The following is a 22558-nucleotide window of genomic DNA, read 5'->3' as shown; positions in this document are numbered from 1 at the left end:
TCATTCAAACAGTTTTAGAAACTTCAGAGTGTGTTCTATCCAAATCTACTAATAATATGCATATTCTAGTTTCTGGGCCCGAGTAGTAGGCAGTTTAATTTGGGTACGTTTTTCATCTGGCCATGAAAATACTGCCCCCTACCCAAGAGAGGTATCAAACGTAAAAGTTTAAATTATTTGAAATTGCTTATATTTATCAAACCAGACTGCACAATTTAATTTTGTAATTTTTTTATTTACGGATAGGCAGGGCTACACAACAACACGCAAACATAGTTTACATGCGTTTATGTTTAGTGAGTCCGCCAGTTCAGAGGCAGTAGGGATGTAAATGGGACGAACTGAACGCACGTATATCCTACCAACGGGACATTAAAAACTGTAATATCTTATGTTTCACCGAGTCAGGGCTGAACAACGATATTAAGAACATACAGCTGGCGGGTTATACACTCTATCGGCAGGATAGAACAGCAGCCTCTGGTAAGACATGGGACAGAAGCCTATGCATACATGTAAACAACAGCTGGTTCACGATATCTAAGTCTCGAGGTTTTGCTCGATGAACTTATCATGAGTAACCTAGAGTTTTCATCTGCAATTTTCGTAGCTGTCTACAGACTACCACAGACCGATGCTGGCACTTAAACCGCACTCAATGAGCTGTATACCGGCATAAGCAAACAGGAAAATGTTCATCCAGAGGCGGCGCTCCTAGTGGCCGGGGACCTTAATGCAGGGAAACTTAAATCAGTTTTACCTCATTTCTATCAGCTTTTTAAATGTGCAACCAGAGGGGGAAAAATCTACACCACCTTTACTCCACACACAGAGACTCATACAAAGCTCTCCCTCGCCCTCCATTTGTCAAATCTGAACATGATTCTATCCTCCTGATTCCTGCTTACATGCAAAAATTAAAGCAGGAAGCGCCAGTGACTCGGTCTATAAAAAAGTGGTCAGATGAAGCAGAAGCTAAACTACAGGACTGTTTTGCTAGCACAGACTGGAACATGTTCCGGGATTCTTCTGATGGCTTTGAGGAGTACACCACATAAGTCACTGGCTTCATCAATAAGTGCATCGATGACATTTTCCCCAAAGTAACCGTACATGCATACCCCAACCAGAAGCCATGGATTACAGGCAACATACGAACTGAGATAAAGGCTAGACTCTAACCCGGAAGCTTATAAGAAATCCCGCTATGCTCTCCGACGAACCATCAAACAGGCAAAGCGTCAATACAGGACTAAAATCGAATCGTACTACACTACGAAGCTTTCTTGCTATTCTTATCTCTTACTTATTTTCTAAAAACTGCATTGTTGATTAAGGGCTTGTAAGTAAGCATTTCACTGTAAGGTCTGCACTTGTTGTATATGGTGCATTTGACAAATCAAATTAGATTTTCTTTGATTTGATGATCAGGGATGTTCTCTTGATAAGTGCGTGAATTGGACCATTTTCCTGTCCTGCTAAGCATTCAAAATGTAACGAGTACTTTTGGGTGTCAGGGAAAATGTATGGAGTAAAAAGTACATTATTGTCTTTAGGAATGTAGTGAAGTGAAAGTAAAAGCTGGCAAAGAATATAAATGGTAAAGTAATGTACAGATACCCCAAAAAACTACTTAAGTAGTACTTAAGCAATTTACACCACTGCAAATTTCAAGCCATCCAGAAGTGAAATTTTGCTAAAAGGAACAGTCATTTCCTATAATTTTGACAGACATGATATGTGACTGAATGGTAGAGAGTGGACTGGTCTTTCCAATAATGTTATCACCACAGAACCTACTTGCCTAGGTTCCATTTTGTTATTCCCTCTGATGCTGGTGCATTGAAGACCGCCTGGGGGGGATTAAAAACACAACCTAATCCAATCACTTACAGGAAGTACACTACATGACCAAAAGTCTGCTCGTCAAACATCTCATTCCAAAATCATGGGCATTACATTTACATTTACATTTAAGTCATTTAGCAGACGCTCTTATCCAGAGCGACTTACAAAATGGTGCATTCACCTTATGATATCCAGTGGAACAACCACTTTACAATAGTGCATCTAAATATTTTAAGGGGGGGGGGTTAGAAGGATTACTTTATCCTATCCTAGGTATTCCTTAAAGAGGTGGGGTTTCAGGTGTCTCCGGAAGGTGGTGATTGACTCCGCTGTCCTGGTGTCGTGAGGGAGCTTGTTCCACCATTGGGGTGCCAGAGCAGCGAACAGTTTTGACTGGGCTGAGCGGGAACTGTGCTTCCTCAGAGGTAGGGGGGCCAGCAGGCCAGTGGTGGATGAACGCAGTGCCCTTGTTTGGGTGTAGGGCCTGATCAGAGCCTGAAGGTATGGAGGTGCCGTTCCCTTCACAGCTCCGTAGGCAATCACCATGGTCTTGTAGCGGATGCGAGCTTCAACTGGAAGCCAGTGGAGAGAGCATTAATATGGTGTTGGTCCCCCCTTTGATGCTACAACAGCCTCCACTCTTCTGGGAAGGCTTTCCGCTATATGTTGGAACGTTGCTGCGGGGACTTGCTTCCATTCAGCCATAAGAGCATTAGTGAGGTCAGGCACTGATGTTGGACGATTAGGCCTGGCTTGCAGCCGACATTCCAATTCATCCCAAAGGTGTTCGATGGGGCTGAGGTCAGGGCTCGGTGCAGGCCAGTCAAGTTCTTCCACACCGATTTCGACAAACCATTTCTGTATGGACCTCGCTTTGTGCACAGGGGCATTGTCATGCTGAAACAGGAAAGGGCCTTCCCTAAACTGTTGCTACAAAGTTGGAACCACAGAATCGTCTAGAATGTCATTGTATGCTGTAGCGTTAAGATTTCCCTTCACTTGAAATAAGGGTCCTAGCCCGAATCATGAAAAACAGCCCAGACCATTATTCTTCCTCCACCAAACTTGGCACTATGCATTCGGGCAGGTAGAATTCTCCTGGCATCCGCCAAACCCAGATTCGTCTGCCAGCTGCCAGTTGGTGAAGCGTGATTTGTCACTCCAGAGAATGCATTTCCACTGCTCCAGAGTCCAATGGTGACGAGCTTTACACCACTCCAGCCGACGTTTGGCATTGTGCATTGGTGATCTTAGGCTTGTGTGCAGCTGCTCGGTCATGGAAACCCGTTTCATGAAGATTCCGACGAACAGTTCTTGTGCTGACATTGCTTCTAGAAGCAGTTTTGAACTCAGTTGTCACTGTAAGGTCTACACCTGTTGTGTTCGGCGTACATGACAGATAAACTGATTTGATTTGATTTAGTGAGTGTTTCAACCGAGGACAGACAACTTTTATGCACTACACTCGGCGGTCTCGTTCTGTGAGCTTGTGTGGCCTACCACTTCGTGGCTCCTAGATGTTTCCATTTCACAATAACAGCAGTTACAGTTGACTGGGCCAGGTCTAGCAGGGCAGAAATGTGACGAACTGACTTGTTGGAAGGTGGCTTCCTATTACGGTGCCACATTGAAAGTTACTGAGCTCTTCAGTAAGTCCATTCTACTGCCAGTGTTTGTCTATGGAGATTGCATGGCTGTGTGTTCAATTTTACATACCTATCAGCAACGGATTTAGCTGAAATAGCCAAATCCACAAATTTGAAGTGGTGTCCACATACTTTTGTATATATAGTGTACCAATGGCTACTCTAATTCATAGTTAACATTGGAATGTCCACTCACTGTTTGTTTGCTTTATAGGTGGTCTGTAAAGCTTTTAATAAAGGTGACACAATAACATTTCGACCGACATGGTCTTTATCCTAACGTGGTCTTCCTCCTTACTCGTAATACATTGTATATATTGTGATGCGAGACTACCAACCCAATTTATTGCAGTCATTACAACCTCCCCTTAACATTCACAGTTTATGGAAAAGCTGATGGAGCATTTAAATCTGTTTAACAACTCCCTTCTACTCAACAAATTGATGAAACGGTCATCTGCTTTATTATGGATGAATCCCTTCAATATGTACTTAACTTGCATGCACCATTACATAACATTCCTATGAATATATGGCCACACACACATACTTACGCGCACACACACACACACACACACACACACACACACACACACACACACACACACACACACACACACACACACACACACACACACACACACACACACACACACACACACACACACACACACACACACACACCATTTTCCATGATGATCATTTCTGTTTGAAACACTCTTTTTCAATAGAAATGAAGTGCTGATGTTGCACAGTGTCTAATAACCTTGCATATCATATTCATAGAACAACTTGCATCGTCCTCAAATTCACATTTAAGATCTTTTTCATGGTGGATTATTTGAGAGCGCAAAGGGGGAAATCTCAAATCCCAGCAACGTCTGCAGACCTCTGTCCTATAGAAAAGGGTATGGCTTCTTTTACTCCTATGCTGACATTGCTGACATTGGGTTCCCAGTGGATTTATATCCTTAGATACGATATGTAATGTGCTATTTGAGGTGTAACCTGGGCCATCAGCTGCTTCACTGCTTAGGTAGATTAGCTGAAATCCCATCATATTTCGATAAAATGAAGAATGCCATTTGCAACCAGATACTCAAATGGGCCGCTTATAATGTCCGACTTTTGTTCTGGTATCAAGTTGTTGATACCACGGATTTTCACTTTTAAATGTATTTCTTCTCAATGCGGTTCTTTCATCTAGAATGGTAGAACAATCCTTGCATAATTGAATTCAGCTTTATTTTGAGAAGTGCTTTTTGTTATGTAATATCTACCGCAAAACCCTAAGGAATAAGCTCCATTCCCTCCTTAACCTGCTGGAGGCAAGCCTTGGGCGACATTGTCAACAATAACAAAAACTCCCTCTTATTTGAGTTAGTAGTCTTGTGGGATGGGGTTCTAATAATACTTACTCAGAATGTGTATCTCTGACTTTTATTATTTGGATTTGGGGTCTTTTGGCAACAGATTGTGGTAATGATTAAAAGCAAGCAATCTACAAAAATAGAAAGAAACTTTTTGGGTCTTTCAATGCTTTTTTGTATTGATGTACATTGAAACAAGCAACCACTTTCCCCAGTTACTTTTGTAACTACTGTACAGTAAATGGGAGTACTGATGTTTTTTGTTATTTCCTTCACAGAAAAGCGGTCAAAGCGACATTAGTGTTACTGCCTCTGCTGGGGATCACATACATGCTATTTTTTGTTAATCCCGGAGAGGACGACATCTCGCAAATAGTTTTTATTTATTTCAATTCATTTCTACAATCATTTCAGGTAAGATCATAGAGTCTGTTCTTTACCAAGTTGTGCCCCTCTTTTCCCAAGAACACAAAAACCCTGAACCTTTATAAATCTGTGTCATTATCTTTGTAGCTTTAATATACTGTTAATTGAAGGTGTTCTAGGTTTTATAGCCTGTGGAAGAAGAACTATTTGTAGGCTACTATTGTAAGGCTTTGTAAACCTGGCCCTGGCTGCTTTATTGTCAAGTGTTCTGAGCTGTCAGGAGAATGTTTGTGGAGACATGTATGTGGGCGTGAGTTGTGCACAGTGTGTATTCTCAGTGTAAATCTTCCCTCCACAATGCAAGGCTGAGGGGGTGGGGAGAAGGTACTGTGTTAATGATGCTGAGTGAAGGGATGTGTAGAGGATTGGATGAGGGTCCATTTTATAACAGTTGTAGACTATTCTTATACAAATGTTATGAGAGGTTGTTCCATCCTGATTTAATACTCCTATTATTGCTCTGTATACTGTATAATTGAAATGGGAAATGTAAACAAGTTTGTGAATCATTCAATTGCTTTGTTGTTATTTCTATGCACTTTGTAACATTAACTCAATTGGGAAGAAAATGTCATCTTCCACTTCTCAGAAAGCAGCATTTTGTTTACATTAATCACATTTTAATTCTGAAACAAATGCCTATTGCTAGCATACCTTGAGTGGAAGTCGGATTATCTGGACTCAGATTAAACACTATAAAATATCTGACCAATAGCTGAAATTGTCCAATACTGTGCATCCCTATTTTAGTTAATTGATAAAGATAGCTCAATGAAAACAGATTGTACATACATTCTGTACTATACATTCTAACAGTGTTCTGTCTTGCTTTCCAGGGGTTCTTTGTTTCTGTATTCTACTGCTTTCTAAATGGCGAAGTGAGTCAACAATGATCTTTTCATGTGTGGGCATTGCCGTGTGTCAGATCGCTATGTAAAGGTCTGAGAGGCAGTAGACTTCTAGTCCTGAGACCCTTATTTCACCTCTATCATGGAACGCCATCCTTACCCTGCAGGCTATTTTTGAACAAACATTACTGTAGATGCTCTTTGTTTTTCTAGACCTATTTCCCCCATCTTTCCCCCTTACTTTAGTAAAGCATCATTGTTGAAAGTCATTAAGTGCCATAAAAAGGGTCATGAGTCATTCTGTAACATGGAAAAATGTGACTCCCTCCTGCTGCTGCTGCTACTGTTGTTCTCCACTTCCTTTAAGAAGCTGTTATTGGTATACACACAAAATAAATACAAATTGTTTGAAGTCTACTGTGGCTACCTTGGAAACTATTTGATGTGAATCCTCATGTATCTGAAATGTATTGTTCTGTACTGTTTTGTAAAGATTTTTTCTTGACGGTTATTCAAATGTCAATTTAAGTTAAAGGGATTTCCTGTGTCCTACATATTGTGCGTCCTAGATGCTTTGTGTTGGGATAGATGTAGTATACTGTAGGAGGGACAAAGAAACACTGGCTGCCCACCACTAATACAGTATTTCATTGTAATCTTCCAGGTGCGCTCAGCCACTAGGAAAAGATGGCATCGTTGGCAGGACAACCATGCCCTGAGAGTGCATGTGGCACGTGCCATGTCCATCCCAACCTCACCCACCAGGATCAGCTTCCACAGTATAAAACAGACCACAGCTGTTTGACCTGGATCGCCAAGTTCAAAGGTCACCTTTGGAAACGTCCCTTTTCTAGGGAAGACACTCGTCTTAAGGCATCTCTCCATAAATGTTGTCCATTTGCTTTATTTATTTTCCCCTCTGCATGAAGACAGAGACAGAGCACTTTGAGAAAGAGACCAGTAGGATTTCCAGATTGTAATACTGTAACATGACGTCCTAGGACGTCACACAGAAGTCAGGACCATTCAAAACAGATGGGCAAGGTTGCCTCTCCAAATGAACATTGTGAAGTAATTGCAGAGTCTAAGTTGTACTGTCATTGCATCAAGAGCTGTTATCATACTATAGTATACCAGGTTATATTTTAAATGGTCAGGAAGGTTGACCTTTCAAGGCCCCGTGCTGAATGCTGATGAGGCAAAGCAAAAGCAGTGTTAGTGTCAAAAGAGACCCTAATCACTGCCAGTACTGTACTGTACTAGTGGTATTTATATCCATAACCCTTCATTATTTCGTATATCTATGAGAAGGCAGACATAATTTAAGCAGGATTGTGCTTTAACAGTGCGGGCACGAGATGCAATTGCATTCTGTGTCTGTTGCACACCAAGTTTGAGATGAGATTAGAGGGATGTAATTATACTGTTAAATAAGGAAGTGATACCATTTGGTTTGTCATCAGCACCACTTTTATGAGCTGTCAAAATGTCACCCTAAGAGCTTTTCATTTGTATAAATGTTTTCAGGCTAATTTATTTTCAGATTGTTCCCTGCCAATCACTCTCAAACACAGCATAACGTCAATGATGTGTTTTTCTCACTTCTGTATAAAAACCCCTAAGGCTACTCTAAATAAATCAAAGCGATCTTTCACTGGGTTCGAGTTCAGATTATATCCATTATCTAATGCAAATAATGGAGATGGGACTGTGATTCAGATACATTTATATGACACTTATTTCAAAAACTTAACACAGACTATTTTAGTGTCGCAGACCCTTATTTCAGTCCGCATAATGCCACAGCTGTCCCAAGTCAAGATACACTTTAAGGTACAGTACATTAAATCCTTTCAATGTATTAAAATGATTTTATTATTTTCTCTATTTCAAATCCCAATGTGCTGCACTTAATCATTGTCAATGCTAAGCTGTTGTGTCCAGGAGCCAGAGAGAGATAGAGCCTGATGAGTTAGAGTTCCATTTGACTTCCTTAATGCTTTGCCCTGCTCAGGTCAACATGCCAAGCCCTGCCCCGGTAGTGACTGACCGACCATCTGACCTGCATCCTCCTCTCTCTCCAGGCCCATTGCAGTGTCATACAAGTTCCAGGCACTTAGGCAAGCCTGGTTATTCAAGCTTCAGTAAGCAGTTCTGGGAAATAGAACAGTGGAACCCATGCACTCATGGAATTAACTTGGGATTTGGAATTGTAGAAATTGTGTAAATAGATGGCATGTTGGGGACAAACTCACTAATCTGGTGTGGAGGTATTTCTCTGATTTGGGTTCAAAAGCAAACTTCTTTGGTATCAATGATACATGCTTGTTACCTGACTAGTTGCCATGGAGATAATGATTATGGCAACAATCTTTCTCATTATTTTTGTTACTTTTGGAGTAGTAAGGAAGACCGCTCCAATAAAACAATATCACATCTGTTGAGGTTTGCTGTTGTGAAAAGGGCTTAGATATGGCTCAGTGACTACATCAGAAGTAATTATTGCTTTACACATTCTCATGCAATTGAAATTGTACCCTAACCAGATTTATGTTGTACAAAAGTGAATAAAAATGACTTGACAAATGGTCTACAATTGCTTGTAGGGGAAGGTATCGTTTGATAATTGCTGTGAACATTATTGACCTGTCATGACCATTAGAGTTTACATCCCTTGATTGCTCTAGGTCTAATTTTCTGAAACAGTTGTCTATGTAGCAGTTCTCTGTGATATTTTCATACAAAATGTATATTTTCATAATTGTGACTGAGTCCATATGCACAATACATCTCTTGAATCAAAGTTTTCAAGCAAACAGTCCCAATATATAAAACAGTCCCTATATAAATAGTCAATGTACTACGTAAATAACGGTCAGTATTTTGCTATTTTCTGGTCCTAAACCACTAAACACTGTTGGTTGAACATCATTTTGTTATTTATGTTTTGGAGGTGCCTCCAAGTTGAATGTTTATTTTGGAGAAGTTTTACTCAGATTTAGGGGTTCTAGTTTGAGAAGGTCTAAAAAGAAGAATATATCTTCAAAGAGTGTGATAAAACATGTATAACCAAAATGTTTCGTTGTAATGTACATAAACTCTTTTAAAGTTTGTAATTAGTATTTGTACAAATGTTATGACGTAAATATGTTTTCTTCTATTATACTGTTGGAGTGAAAGTGATTCATTAAGAACATTCAGAGCATTCAGGTTACATGAATACCTAGGACCATCCAAAGCAATCATAGAAAGGTATGAATATTTTAATAACATTTTACTTCATCATCTCACAATCTCTTCATGTGCAGCTTAAATTGAACTTTCCATTATGTTTTTAGTCTATTGAATTCATTACATTTCTGCACATACAGTACATACTACAGTACTCCTATGAAAGTTAAAACTCACCAAGCGAAATCCCCCCAACATTTTTCTTTGATTGAAACATGAAAATTGAGATTTAGTTGTTGCAATTTTTATATTATTTTATGAATATATAATGAATAGTTCATTCAAAATGACAAATTCACCAAAGATAACAGACACGTTATATGTTACCTTATATGTTTACTTGTTGTCAGTGCACTTTCTCTGACCAAATCATTTATTTTTCATATTTTGTACAGCTTCACCATTCTCTGATGTATTCTTGATTTAATAACTTATTAATGTACAGGAATGCATTTTGGCTGTATGTTGAAACACCAACGTTGCCTTTTAAAAAAATAAAAAAGTGTGTTTTTGTGGAAAGAAGAAAAACTGTGTTTCTACAGTAAATGTTATACTGTGTATGATCGTTTATAAAAGTACATGTGGTAAAATCAACCTTCAGATTTGAAATAAATATTCTATTCAACTCTCTCTGGTTTGTAATGTCTGCTACCTGCAATCTTGTCCAGAATTTCCAGACATATTCATACTTATTCAATAAACAGTATTCACTGAGGAGACAATGAGGAGAAGGGATTGCATGTTGTGCATTTTATTCATTCTATTTCATTATACCAATCCTTGATTTGGATTAGGATATTTTGGATCCAATAAAGGTTTGATAAAGGCTTGCCATCTCTAAACGCAGACTGCCATTAAAATGACTGAATAGAATACATATTTGAATGATGAAGGATGCTGGCTTCACCGCCAGTGTGGCAGGCTCGCCTTACATGCAGATGTTAGACCCATTGGGATTATCTTAAAATGGCCTAAGGAAGTGGTAGGTTATATAATATGATTGTGGATTGGATTTTATATTATTCTGACTTTGGTTGGACTGAGTGAAGTGGAGCAGAATAGGCTGCCTATGCCCAGACCCCTCAGCACTCTACTTTGTGAGTTATACATCCCTAACAATTAGCTGTATCTCTTATTCAAGCCAATAAAGACTTGTTTTGAAAATGACTGCTCCTGTTGCTTGACAGGCGTATCAAAGGTGGATTGTGGATCTGATGTGCCCCCCAGGCTATAGCTCCAGATGCTACTGGGTCCTCCTCCATCAACTTGTAATGTTTCCCTCAAGTGCACTGTGACCATTTTCAGTCGCATTTCACCAGTCGTAAATTTAGCTAATGATAAATGTCATAACTGCATGTAGAGTAGCTAGGTATCTTTTTTATGAAATATATACTTTACTTAGTCATCATCATCTGATATAACTCTCACAAACTGCACTACATGGATATGACCTGTGTCCTTGACTTCCTTGAATCAGTGGAGCAAAGGGGCCTCAACTACTTGTCTCCATCAAAAACGAACATCATAATTCCGTCTACAATGTATAAATGTATAAATATATATACAGTACCAGTCAAAAGTTTGGACACACCTACTCATTCAAGGGTTTTTCTTTATTTTTACTATTTTCTACATTGTAGAATGATAGTGAAGACATCAAAACGATGAAATAACGCATATGGAGTCATGTAGTACCCAAAATAAAAATAGAATTTACATTTGAGATTCTTCAAAGTAGCCACCCTTTGTCTTGATGACAGCTTTGCACACTCTTGGCATTCCTCAACCAGCTTCACCTGGAATGCTTTTCCACCAGTCTTGAAGGACTTCCCACATATGCTGAGCACTTGTTGGCTGCTTTTCAAAAATCTCAAATTTGGACACATCAGACCAAAGGACAGATTTCCACCAGTTTAATATCCATTGCTCGTGTTTCTTGGCCCAAGCAAGTCTCTTCTTATTATTGGTGTCCTTTAGTAATGGTTTCTTTGCAGCAATTTGACCATGAAGGCCTGATTCACACAGTCTCTGAACAGTTGATGTTGAGATGAGTCTGTTATTTGAACTCTGTGAAGCATTTACTTGGGCTGCAATTTCTGATGTGCAGTTAACTCTAATGAACTTGTCCTCTGAAGCAGAGGTAACTCTGGGTCTTCCTTTCCTGTGGCAGTCCTCATGAGAGCCAGTTTCATCATAGCGCTTGACTCTTTTTGTGACTGCACTTGAAGAAACTTTCATTTCTGGATTTACTGACCTTCATATCTTAATGAAGGTCATTTCTCTTTACTTATTTGAGCTGTTCTTGCCGTAATATGGCCTTGGTCTTTTACCAAATAGGGCTATCTTCTGTATACCACCCATACCTTGTCACAACACAACTGATTGGCTCAAACGCACTAAGAAGGAAGAAATTCCACAAATTAACTTTTAACAAGGCACACCTAACAAGGCACACCACACCTGTTAATTGAAATGCATTCGATGTATAAAATTGTAAAAATAAAGAAAAACCCTTGAAAGAGTAGGTGTGTCCAAACTTTTGACTGGTACTGTACATATCAAACAACTAATTACCAATGAAAATTAAGTTAACCTCCCTGCGATTTCATAGATCAATTTAAAGGGATGTCATGATTGCACATGGATTTTCTGCTCCAAATAACATCCACATAAATGTGACCACTCAGACCCCATTCATCCAAACGCTGTAGACACGCACAGCCACATGCATGCAATAACATACACAAACATGCCTTCAAACTATAGTAGTTTATGATCATTGTTCTGTGGTAGTGGAAGGAGATTTGATAGTGGCAATTGTAAGAGGTTGTGATGATGATAGGATTTTAGCAGTACTATTGTAGTTATAGCTGTAAAAGTACAGTAGTACACTATACCTGCTATAGCGGTGTTTGTCATAGAACATTTCTTACAGAGGATGCATTCCAAAGTGCTTAAATAAAATTAAGAGACAAAATTAAGAGACAAATTAATAAAACAACAGTAAAATAACAATGCACATGAGAGACATGCTATATTGCAGTATTTGTCTCAGTGTGCCTCCAGAGAACGACTGACGGGAACAGGTTTGTTTATCAAGTCATTCCGGCTTATTGACCCTCAGTGTCAGTTAGTCCCTCAAGCAGCATGTAGGGGTCTCCCTGGGGTTGAGCCACAGGGTCTGGGGCTAAAACAACATGATTTGCTTACTGCTACAGCACATTAGGACAATGAGACCACTGTTCACTCTATTCTTCATAGAAGTCAGATATCCATCTTGGCAAACGATATGATCCACATGAAAGGTAAATAAGTTGCAGTCACGATGAAGCCGATATACTGAAATGGAAATATTTAAAAAGAAAAAAGGACAACATGTGGACACTGGTGACTGATGTAAATATCGAATCATCTTAAATCAGATTTGTAATACCATGTGATTATTGGATATTATCCTGCTGAAAACAATGAATCAAACAAACCAAACAGCCACTAAATGGTCTCTGGTTTTCTGACCACTGGTTTCATCTATTGGTTGGAGGTGAGAGGCCAATGAACCTACTGCATACTGTAGGCTTATACACTACCCACTACAGTAATGTGTGGGATCTTTAAAAACGAAACAAAATTCTTCTTATAAAATGGCATGATTTTTTTGTTTAAAAATAATAGTAAATTCAGTTTTTGTATTCAATGATTGATTAGGTCTGCAACATGTTTTTCGGACAGTTATTTATCATTACCTGATGCAGGTCTGCCCTCTTGTGTCTGCAATCAGGCAAATCAAGTGGCATCATTCAGGTGCCACAATAGGTCGTGTGGTTTGATAAACCACAGAAAAGAAAAATGAAGACATAAAAAGGGGACCTTGTTCTACAGTATGTGGACACTGACAATAATCACCTCAGACATTTGTGATAACTTTAAGCAGAGTTATTCCTTTCAAGTGAAATTGTCTTAAGTAAAGCAAAGACAGACGAGACAGTAGAAGAACAGATACTTTGTGACCACATCCTTCATTACACATAGTGTGTGCCTGGACTGAGAATGTATGTGATAGAAATACTACAATGGCTACTGACCATGTGTGAATGACATATAGTACCTTACAGAACACACATGTCAAAAAAGGAGTCCACTCCTTTCTCCGTAAAAACATAATTTGTATATGTCTTCAGCTCATGCAAAATATTGTTCATAAACTTACCTTGATGCAGTAAGAAGAATTGTCATTTTTTATATATAAAGATCAAGGACCTCAGTATGGAGTTTGCCTGTTCCATTTAAGTTATATTTTTGGCAGTTTCTTTGAATGTATCACTGTGAGGTGCTTGTTTGGTACAGTATGTTAGTTAGACCAATAGCACCCTCTTTTGGTTGTAGGCTACATGAGGAAGCATTGACCATAGACCCCAATACAGGACATGTCACATGGCAAGAGAAATATGACAGAGGAAAATCAGTTACAATAGGTCAAATGAAAATTAGGAAGTAAAGTTGCATAATACCATAATAATGAATCATTCTGTTTAATTACAAGTTTTGATCCACAAATGAACAGTGGGGATATACAATAACATTTGTTATTTGAGTCAACATAAAGGGGAACGATAAAAAACAATGAACAGTTAGCTGAACGGTCCTGTCACGTGATGGAATACCAATCCAACTTGGCACATAGGGATGAACACATGAGATGAGAGACATGGTGTGGACTTTACATAAACATATGAACAATCATCTGTCTTCAACTATCAGGTGTCTCGGCGGGGGCAACCTTTTTAAGATGCCATGACGTGTTTTACAAAAGCTGTGAAGAAAAATAGACAAGGGAATAGGTACGGAAATATTGATTGATTTAAAAGGTATGATTTGGAATGTTTGGTCAAAGAGAGCAAGAAGAGGGTATAATTTCTTACCTTCGTAGTTTACACAGCCGTTGGCGTCCTCCTGGTTTGTCATGAGCTGCTCAACCTCATCCTCCTTCATCTTTTCACCTATAACCAATCAAACATACTGTTCAATTCTCTTTTTAGTTAAATACCATTTAAATTGAGTCTGCCCTAAAATATTTATAGTCTACATTATCTTTATAGTCTACATCCATCCTGTATGTCATGTAGCCAACTCTTCTACCGTTGTCAATGGTCTGACAATAAAGAGTTGGCTACTTCCCATATAGGATGGGACCAGGCAAGGTCATACTATTTTAGACTGTATTATTGTATGCTATGTTAAAGATGTCTAAGGCCTTGGACTCACCCAGTGATGCCAGGACGTGCCTGAGCTCAGCGCCCATGACTGTGCCATCGCCCAGTTTGTCGAACACCCTCAGACCCTCAACAAAGTCCTCATATGTGCCGCGGTCCTTGGCTTTGCAAATGTGTTGGTGGATTGGCAGGAAGCTGTCGAAGTCCAGCATCTTTGTCGCCATTTCTGTGTATGAAACAACAAAATCAAATGTCATTGAAACCATTCACTCTACCACCAATACAGGAGCTAGAAATGTAGAACATTAACTTAGATTGTATTAAAATAATACATATTCCATATATGATTAACCAAATTAGATTTCAAATATAAAAAGTTAATAATAGGTACATTTTAAAAGCTTATTGATAAAACATCATGGAAAGCCAACTGATCAACATATTTTATTTTATTGGTTTTAGAATCTCCCCAAAATAAAACTGATCATGGAATGTTGCATGGACTTACCCTCAGGCTTGGGCTTTCCAAGGACGTACATGATTTCTGCGTTGGTGGGGTTCTGCCCCAGTGCCCTGATCACATCACCACACTGTCCGTACGTGATCTTCATCTCATTGAGTGGTGTCCTGTCGAACAGCTGGAAAGCATCCTTGAAATCTGTGGAGAGAGCAACACAAAAGTGGCATTGTGTTTCTAGATTTTTTTCCGCTTGTCTGTCAGGGCCCTAAAAGCAGGCTGGTCTCACAGCATGCAAATCTCAATTTGAGTAGAGGATGGACATTTTCAAAAGACAATGATTTACTGTTGCTTTCTCTCAACACATCTCTTTCACTTTCATGTACTTCTGTCACATTCAGTGGTGGAAAAAGTACCCAACTGTCATACTTCAATAAAAGTAAAGATACCTTAATAGAAAACGACTCAAGTAAAAGTAAAAGTCACCCAGTAAAATTCTACTTGAGTAAAAGTTTAAAAGTATTTGGTTTAAAATGTACTTAAGTATCAAAAGTAAAAGTATAAATCATTTAAAATTCCTTATATTAAGCAAAACAGATGGCACCATGTGTTTGGTGAGTCCGCCAGATCAGAGGCAGTAGGGATGACCAGGAATGTTCGGTTGATAACTGTGTGAATTGGACTCTTTTCCTGTCCTGCTAAGCATTCAAAATGTAACAAGAACTTTTGGGTGTCAAGGAAATTGTATGGAGTAAAAAGTACAATATAGTGAAGTAAAAGTAAAAGTAGTCAAAAATATAAATAGTAAAGTACAGATACCCCCAAAAATGTACTTAAGTAGTACTTCAAGTATTTCTACTTAAGTACTTTACACCACTGGTCACATTCATGTACTTCTGTCACATTACACTTTCATGTACTTCAGTCACACTACACGCTCATGTACCAGACTAGATATACAAGTACTCATTGTGAAAATACAGTCAAACAAACTGTAACAACAATAATCTCAATCTTACCTTCAATTTGCTCAGGGGTGAATTCAAGCTGAAAGGAAAAGCAAAATCATTAAACACTATTTGGTGCAGGATGTGAATGTGAAGGGAAGTTTTAAAATTACCAACAATATAGACGTCAAAGTGAACTGCATGTTGTGAGCAACAGTGAAAATGCCTTTGAAAAACTGAGGTCAAACACATAAAGCCTTGATAGTAGTTGTATCACCCTACTCCCCGTTATGACGCCACCACTGTAGGTGTCCAGACAATATAGAGATTCCTCAGGCTCCAGTTACACTCCACTTATTCTAGTTATTTAAAGCCAGGGCTTGGTCAGTGTCAATTTATGGCTGACCTTCAGACAGACACAGCCTCCTCACACATGCCTCCTGCTGACTGTTTTGATTGTGCACATGCCTTTGACCGACTGCTTTTCCTGTCTACGTTTTACACTTAACACGTTTTACACTTTTACACTTAACGCAAGATGATGTGTAAGACGGAGGTTACAAGTGTCATGCAAATGATTAAGTGACACTTCACCAGCATAGAGACAAAGTGCCCTAATAAAAGGGTAAGCATTTCACAGCTGATGAAGGAGGTCAGGGTTGAGTCACTTGAGTCCCTCTGGATGAACCTGAACGTAAAGTGAATGTGAAATGGAGGAGAAAAGGAGGAGAAGGACACTAAAATGGAAATGTGCTTCTCCCACATTTCTGGTTATCTGAATAACTTCAAAGGTCTAACCTAAAGCTGTATTAAAATCCAATTTATATTAATTTGATATCCTTCATGTAAAGAGGATCACACCCTTCTTGGCGATTTTCCTATTGTGTGTGTTGGATTTGTTTCAGATATTCATACATTAGTGTCAGATCTCTGGATATTTAGAGATCCCAGCCAACAGTGGAGCTATGCGAAAATATTTGAAAAACATATTTTTGCATGTTTTTAAATAAATGGCCTTGGTAAGATATATATGTATTTATCTTTGCACTTTTTTCCCCTTTCTTTTTTGCACAAAGCCAGTCAGCCTTTCGATTTGGGTGGTCTGCTATGCATGGACATAAATTAAAATCACATTGTGTGGCTTTAACCTCACTACATTGTAATACAGCTGCTCCCTCAACCATGGAAAATGTTTACCCACATAGAAGAGGCAGGAATAGCAAGAAACAAAGGTTGTCTCATGTAAGCTAATATATACCAACTCAAACCTCCATCAAGTTCAAGCTACTTTGGCTTATGTACAAAACAATGTGACTTACAATGGTAAATAATAGTACAAAGATAGCTCAAGGCCTGTATTTGCATATCATTTAATTATCATTGTTGCTCTTCAATCTGTCATGCTACTGGTGTTGTCTTATCAATGTGGAAACGGCTGAACAGTAGGATTCCTATTTGAATGCACTGCACTGTTCACGTCACATGGTGTCTTTGATGTTCTTGAAAAACACAGATGACTATCGATGGAAGACCAAACTCTTAGTGCCATCTCCTTGAAAGGTCAGTTTTGCCCTCAAGTGGATATATGGCTTGATGTTGAGATTAAGGGTATGACATTTTTCTTATCAATTTTATGAATGTGAAAAGAATGGAACCTCACCCATATGATAGTAAAATTATGTCCTGTGTGATAGCCCAGTATCGATTGTAGCATCTAATAAACATATTGTAAACAGCCTTTTTCAATCTTGAATAAATCCCTAATCATTTTAAACACATTTGAAGATAACGAATAATTGAAAAACATGTTTATGTTAATGTTTCCCATACAATCTAGACCACCATCCAACACTCACATCCAAAGCTCATCACATTTTCCCTATTCCCATCGTCACGCAAACCAAAGTGAAAATATTAGTTTTTCTGTACCACAACTTCTGCAGGGTTAAACTCCGGGATCTTGACGGGCTCAGGCTCTGGGGCCTTGGGTTTGGGTGCTTCTTTGGGCTCTTCCTTCTTCTTCGGCGCCATTGTGAGAACAGAGATGCACAACTAAGCACAGGAGCCACAGGAGGAACAACACTGCAGAGGATAACACTTTGGGTAGGGGCTGGGGCCCTTTATTCTGTCAGTTCAGGTGTCATCCTCACCCCCTCCCTGGCCCGCAGAGCTGCCAACAATAGTGAGTGTACTATAAAAGGCCATGCTTTGTGCTTCTATTTAAGACAGACTACAGGCTGCGGATGCACATCATCAAGATGCCTACTAATTTGGATCGAAATCCCCCGCCTGGGTGCTCATCCTTGAATCCAGCTATTTCTATCTAGTACTTCCCTGTGGCTCAGTTGGTAGAGCATGGTGTGCACAACACCAAGGTTGTGGGCTCAATTCCCATGGGGGGCCAGTACAAACAAAAAAAATGTGTGAAATGAAGTTCTCTGGATAAGAGTGTCTGCTAAATGACTAAAAGTGTAAAAAAAATAAAAATGTAGTCTGTTCAAGTGTGCATGCTAACTGTTCTTGTAGATGGTAGTTAGCATTGGCTTGCAAAACTACCTTTAACTTCCTTCATACTAAACACAAATAAATAAGAATGGTATCCACAAGTTCATCTGACTCTGGGGAAGTAGATAAAGGGCTTTATTGCCAAAACCCAGAACTTTCCCTTTAAGGGAAAATGATAGTGTTGTAACCGAAACTCTTTGTTCTACCAGTTACTGAGCTAAGGTGTTGAGGGGGGCATGTGATCATCTGAGAAGCAGACGGTGAATGCGACTCACATTATCCTGCCATAATAATATTGATAATACCCTGCAATTACTTTCAAATCAGATTGAATATTGCATAATGACTAATAAATTAGTATTATCTGCCACAGATAGGACCGGAGGACATGTGTGTGGGCAAGCATGGTGGGTCTGTGAGATTATTATTTATTTATGGGACAGATGTTCCTATCTGCAGGGATTTGCAGAGCATTAGTGACAGTGTGGAGAGAGATTTGAATAGTGTCTCTGCTGACAGTAGACCCAAAGGCATATTAATTGCTCTTGGGCTGGACTTTTCAGATGCTAGCTTATGGACCTGCTAATAAAAAATGGCTTGCTTGATCCATGACAAGACACTGTTGTCTCTTTCTGAACAGCTTGCCCCAGAGAAATCCACAGCACCGTGTATTTTCCCCTTCAGTTAACATGCAGGATCAATCTGATGGAATTATTGGTTAGTTTCACACTGACTGCTCAGCTTGCCTTGCACAAAAAGACAAGGAAGGAAACTGTTTCATTATAAGAGGATATTGAAATTCTGTGTTTCGTGATGCATACTGCTGACTATGGATAGAAAAATGGAGAGAATAATATGGAAATAAGATCAGTGTCAGAGAAACAAAGCATAAACACAGCACACACTCCTCCAAATAATGACTGTGTCTAATATAATCTATGAACTACCAAGAACCTGCCAAGTAATGGTATCTTTATTTAATCCGAAGAAAGTGGTCTCCCATCCAGTGTCTATATTAGTCCACATTGAATTGTTTGTTTCTGACAATGCTTGTGTCCTCTTGTCTGTATGCTACTGTACACGGACTCATACCTGGCAGCTGCTTTGTGGTTGTATTTCAAGACCCTGCAACTGATACAGTACTGTATGCCCATGTCCTGTGAAAAGTTGACAATTTGTTTGATTCATTAAATAAAGTTTATGGTGTGACCGATATAATCTAAATGAACTGGTCTTCCTTATGTACTTTTGTTTCCTAGAATATCACACAGGCATGTGACCAAGTTTAGATTGGTTCAACACCATCTCCTGAGCTTCCCAGTTTGCCACTTTTAACATCCGATTGCTTCCTACTTCCAGATTGTCTTTGAATTGTTCCAACATTTGGCAAGTAAATACTGAATGAGCCTAGAGATTTCCTGTTTGTAATGATGAGTGCTCAAAGAGGGAATATAAATACTAAATGAGATGAGAGATTTCCTTTTCCTCCACTAAATGGTCACACAGGCAGCTAACAGCTTTACTCTGACAACAGGGTTATATGATCATTGAGAGTTTTGGACTATAAGGTTCTATCGGCATTTTAGTCAAAATTGTTCTGTTGAATGTTCTCTACCGTTATAGTGCTCTAAATACCCCAATTCGTGTTGTTAAGTTCAAAAGAATACAATATAAAAATTGCTGACAACATTCAAACCAATGAGGATTCAGAACTTTAAAGACAATCATCTCAGAATCATCTTTTTGCAGATAAAACTTTATAGTCCCAAACTATCAATGTGTCAATCTGGGCTGAATGAAGTTAATCCATACAGGGGTTATTCAAGGCTACATCTCACTCTACCTGGAGAGCCTACCAATTAAAGGCAAAATAAAAGCTTATCAGGTAATAACTCTACAGAACCCTGTGTGAAAGAGGCAAGGTAGGCTTAAGGCCAGCAGTGCAGATTTCATTATCACAGTGTCACGATCGTCATAGGAAGGAGACCAAAGCGCAGCGTGGGTATCGTTCCACATCTTTTATTTTAATGTGAAACTTAGCAAAACAAACCATAAACTACAAACAAAACACAAACCGCGACGAAAGAGGTGCAACATGCACTAATTCAAAATAATCTCCCACAAACACAAGTGGGAAAAACAACTACTTAAATATGATCCCCAATTAGAGACAACGCTGACCAGCTGCCTTTAATTGGGAATCATACGAAAACTCCAACATAGAAAAAAGAAACTAGAACACAAAATGAAACTAGACAAAACCCCCCAGTCACGCCCTGACCTACTCTACCATAGAAAATAAAAGCACACAATGGTCAGGACGTGACACACAGGCCGTGATAACCCACAATACTGTGAATATAATGTAATTATTGTGTCAAACATCATACACTGGCTACTAATGAACTCTGTTAGTGTTACTGAATTGATCAGCTCCAGTATTCAGAAATCATCCTGCTCAATGTCATTTGCATCAGTTATCATACCAAAGTGAAATGTTCTACCAGCCATGAAATGACTGATAATTGCATAAATATGTCAGTAAAATTACTCTCCGAACAGACAGTACTGCAGCTCATCATTATAATGTTGTAATGCCTATCCAACTCATTGCTGGCTTGCACTTGCACTTGCACTTGAACAGAACCCCGGCCAGTCAGTGAGTGTCAACCTACATAGAGACACAGATGGAAACTCAGTGTGTCAGTTAGGGTATAAATGGATCAAGCCCTTCATAGCTCTAACTGCCACCCCACGAACATTATATCAGATGATTGACATTGAAGAGGGCTACTGCAGTCATCCCAGAATGACCACCCCATGGGGAAGCTCGTAAAACATGCATGATCTGTCCAGTTTGCTATTTTGGTGCTGCCTGTTGTTCTCTCTGGTACGTACCTTGGAAAGGGTCCAGACGATTTACAATGTCAATTGTTATTTGGCCCCCAAACAAAGCGAAGCGACCTTCAGTGCAGCTGTACTGTAGCAGAGCCCCTTAGCAAACTAAAGTCCTTAGTAAGTATAGACACACTTAGTTTGGACTTTACTGTTTGGATTCAATGAAACACAGTAACATCCCTTAATCCAGAAGGGACGAACAGAGAAGGGTACTAAGTAAAATTAATTAATTTATAAGCTGTACACTGTCGAATAACAGCCGTAGAGCACAATTACTGGCAATGTCTCAAATTATTGTTCTGCCCTGCCGTGGGGCAGGTTATAATTCCGTCTAAGTTCAGGAGGACGTGGATAGCCCTATTCTCAGGGAGGAGGAGAGTTGATGATTAGAAGGAGAAACACCTGTCAAGGTCCCCGATAACTAGTGTGGACCCCTTTGCATAATAGTTAAATGGCCAGGACTCCCACATGAGACTGGGTTGTTAGAGCTTCCCTTCACCAGAAGTCCCAATTTCTTTAATAACTATTTAAGGGCCTAGTGCTGTCAAACACGTGATTTCCTGTGTTTTATATATATATTTCCAAACTATGAGGTTGGAATAATACTGTAAAATTGTGTAAAGGATGATAATGCCCTTTACGTTTAAGAGTGTAAGAGCTTTTTTAAAAGACCGCCTGAAATTTCAGCCTGATTTGGTTGGATGGAGTTTGACCTGCCTGCTGACATCACCAAGTGGTAAATTACTTAATTGACCAATACAAAAGAGAGTTCCAAATCTCTCTGCCAATAATAGCTAGTTTTCAGTATTCCCCTCCCCACTCAGACCACTCCCAGACAGTCCTAGCAAATTTCTTGCTTGAGAAATTGCACTTTGCTAAGAAGCTGTTTTTGTTTCTTTTTGACCATTTTAATTGAAAACAATCACAGTAAGGTACTTTATAGTTTCCTAGAAATTATTTGATATTGAGATAAAAATGGCTGCATTGGACCTTTAAGTGAAATGAACTGCGATTCAACTCATTCTACTAATGTGAAACTACATTTTTACATTTTTGTATATTGAGAGTTACAAGGGTTAATTGCGCTGACAAACTTTTTAGGACAATTTACCTTGTTGTAGCATCTTGTAGACATTAATTATTGAATACTGTTGAACCAAGTCTGCAATCAG

The 22558-nt window shown here is 39.1% G+C and overlaps 2 protein-coding genes across 3 annotated transcripts in view; one reads left to right on the top strand and one right to left on the bottom strand.

Moving 5' to 3' along the window:
* Window positions 1-8724, top strand: part of LOC106569328 (corticotropin-releasing factor receptor 2) — an 81997-nt gene extending 73273 nt beyond the window's left edge. For both annotated transcript variants that reach the window (XM_014140566.2, XM_014140567.2), the window contains 3 exons: window positions 5143-5278; window positions 6127-6168; window positions 6803-8724. In XM_014140566.2, the coding sequence (XP_013996041.1) occupies window positions 5143-5278; window positions 6127-6168; window positions 6803-6943 (319 nt within the window). In that variant the 3' untranslated portion in view covers window positions 6944-8724. The remainder of the gene's footprint in view (window positions 1-5142; window positions 5279-6126; window positions 6169-6802) is intronic.
* A 5426-nt stretch (window positions 8725-14150) lies between these two features.
* Window positions 14151-18059, bottom strand: LOC100136504 (slow myosin light chain 1). The gene is given in 6 exon segments (NM_001123613.2): window positions 14151-14179; window positions 14289-14366; window positions 14632-14805; window positions 15088-15237; window positions 16056-16083; window positions 17913-18059. Coding segments are annotated over 6 exon segments (561 nt in total). The 5' UTR covers window positions 18015-18059.
* Between the last annotated feature and the right edge of the window lie 4499 nt (window positions 18060-22558).

The sequence above is a fragment of the Salmo salar genome, chromosome ssa14 (genome assembly GCF_905237065.1).
Source record: "Salmo salar chromosome ssa14, Ssal_v3.1, whole genome shotgun sequence".
NCBI classification, from domain to species: Eukaryota; Metazoa; Chordata; class Actinopteri; order Salmoniformes; family Salmonidae; genus Salmo; species Salmo salar.
Note: the sequence above shows the minus strand (reverse complement) of the source record. Positions and strands in the feature narration are given on the sequence as shown.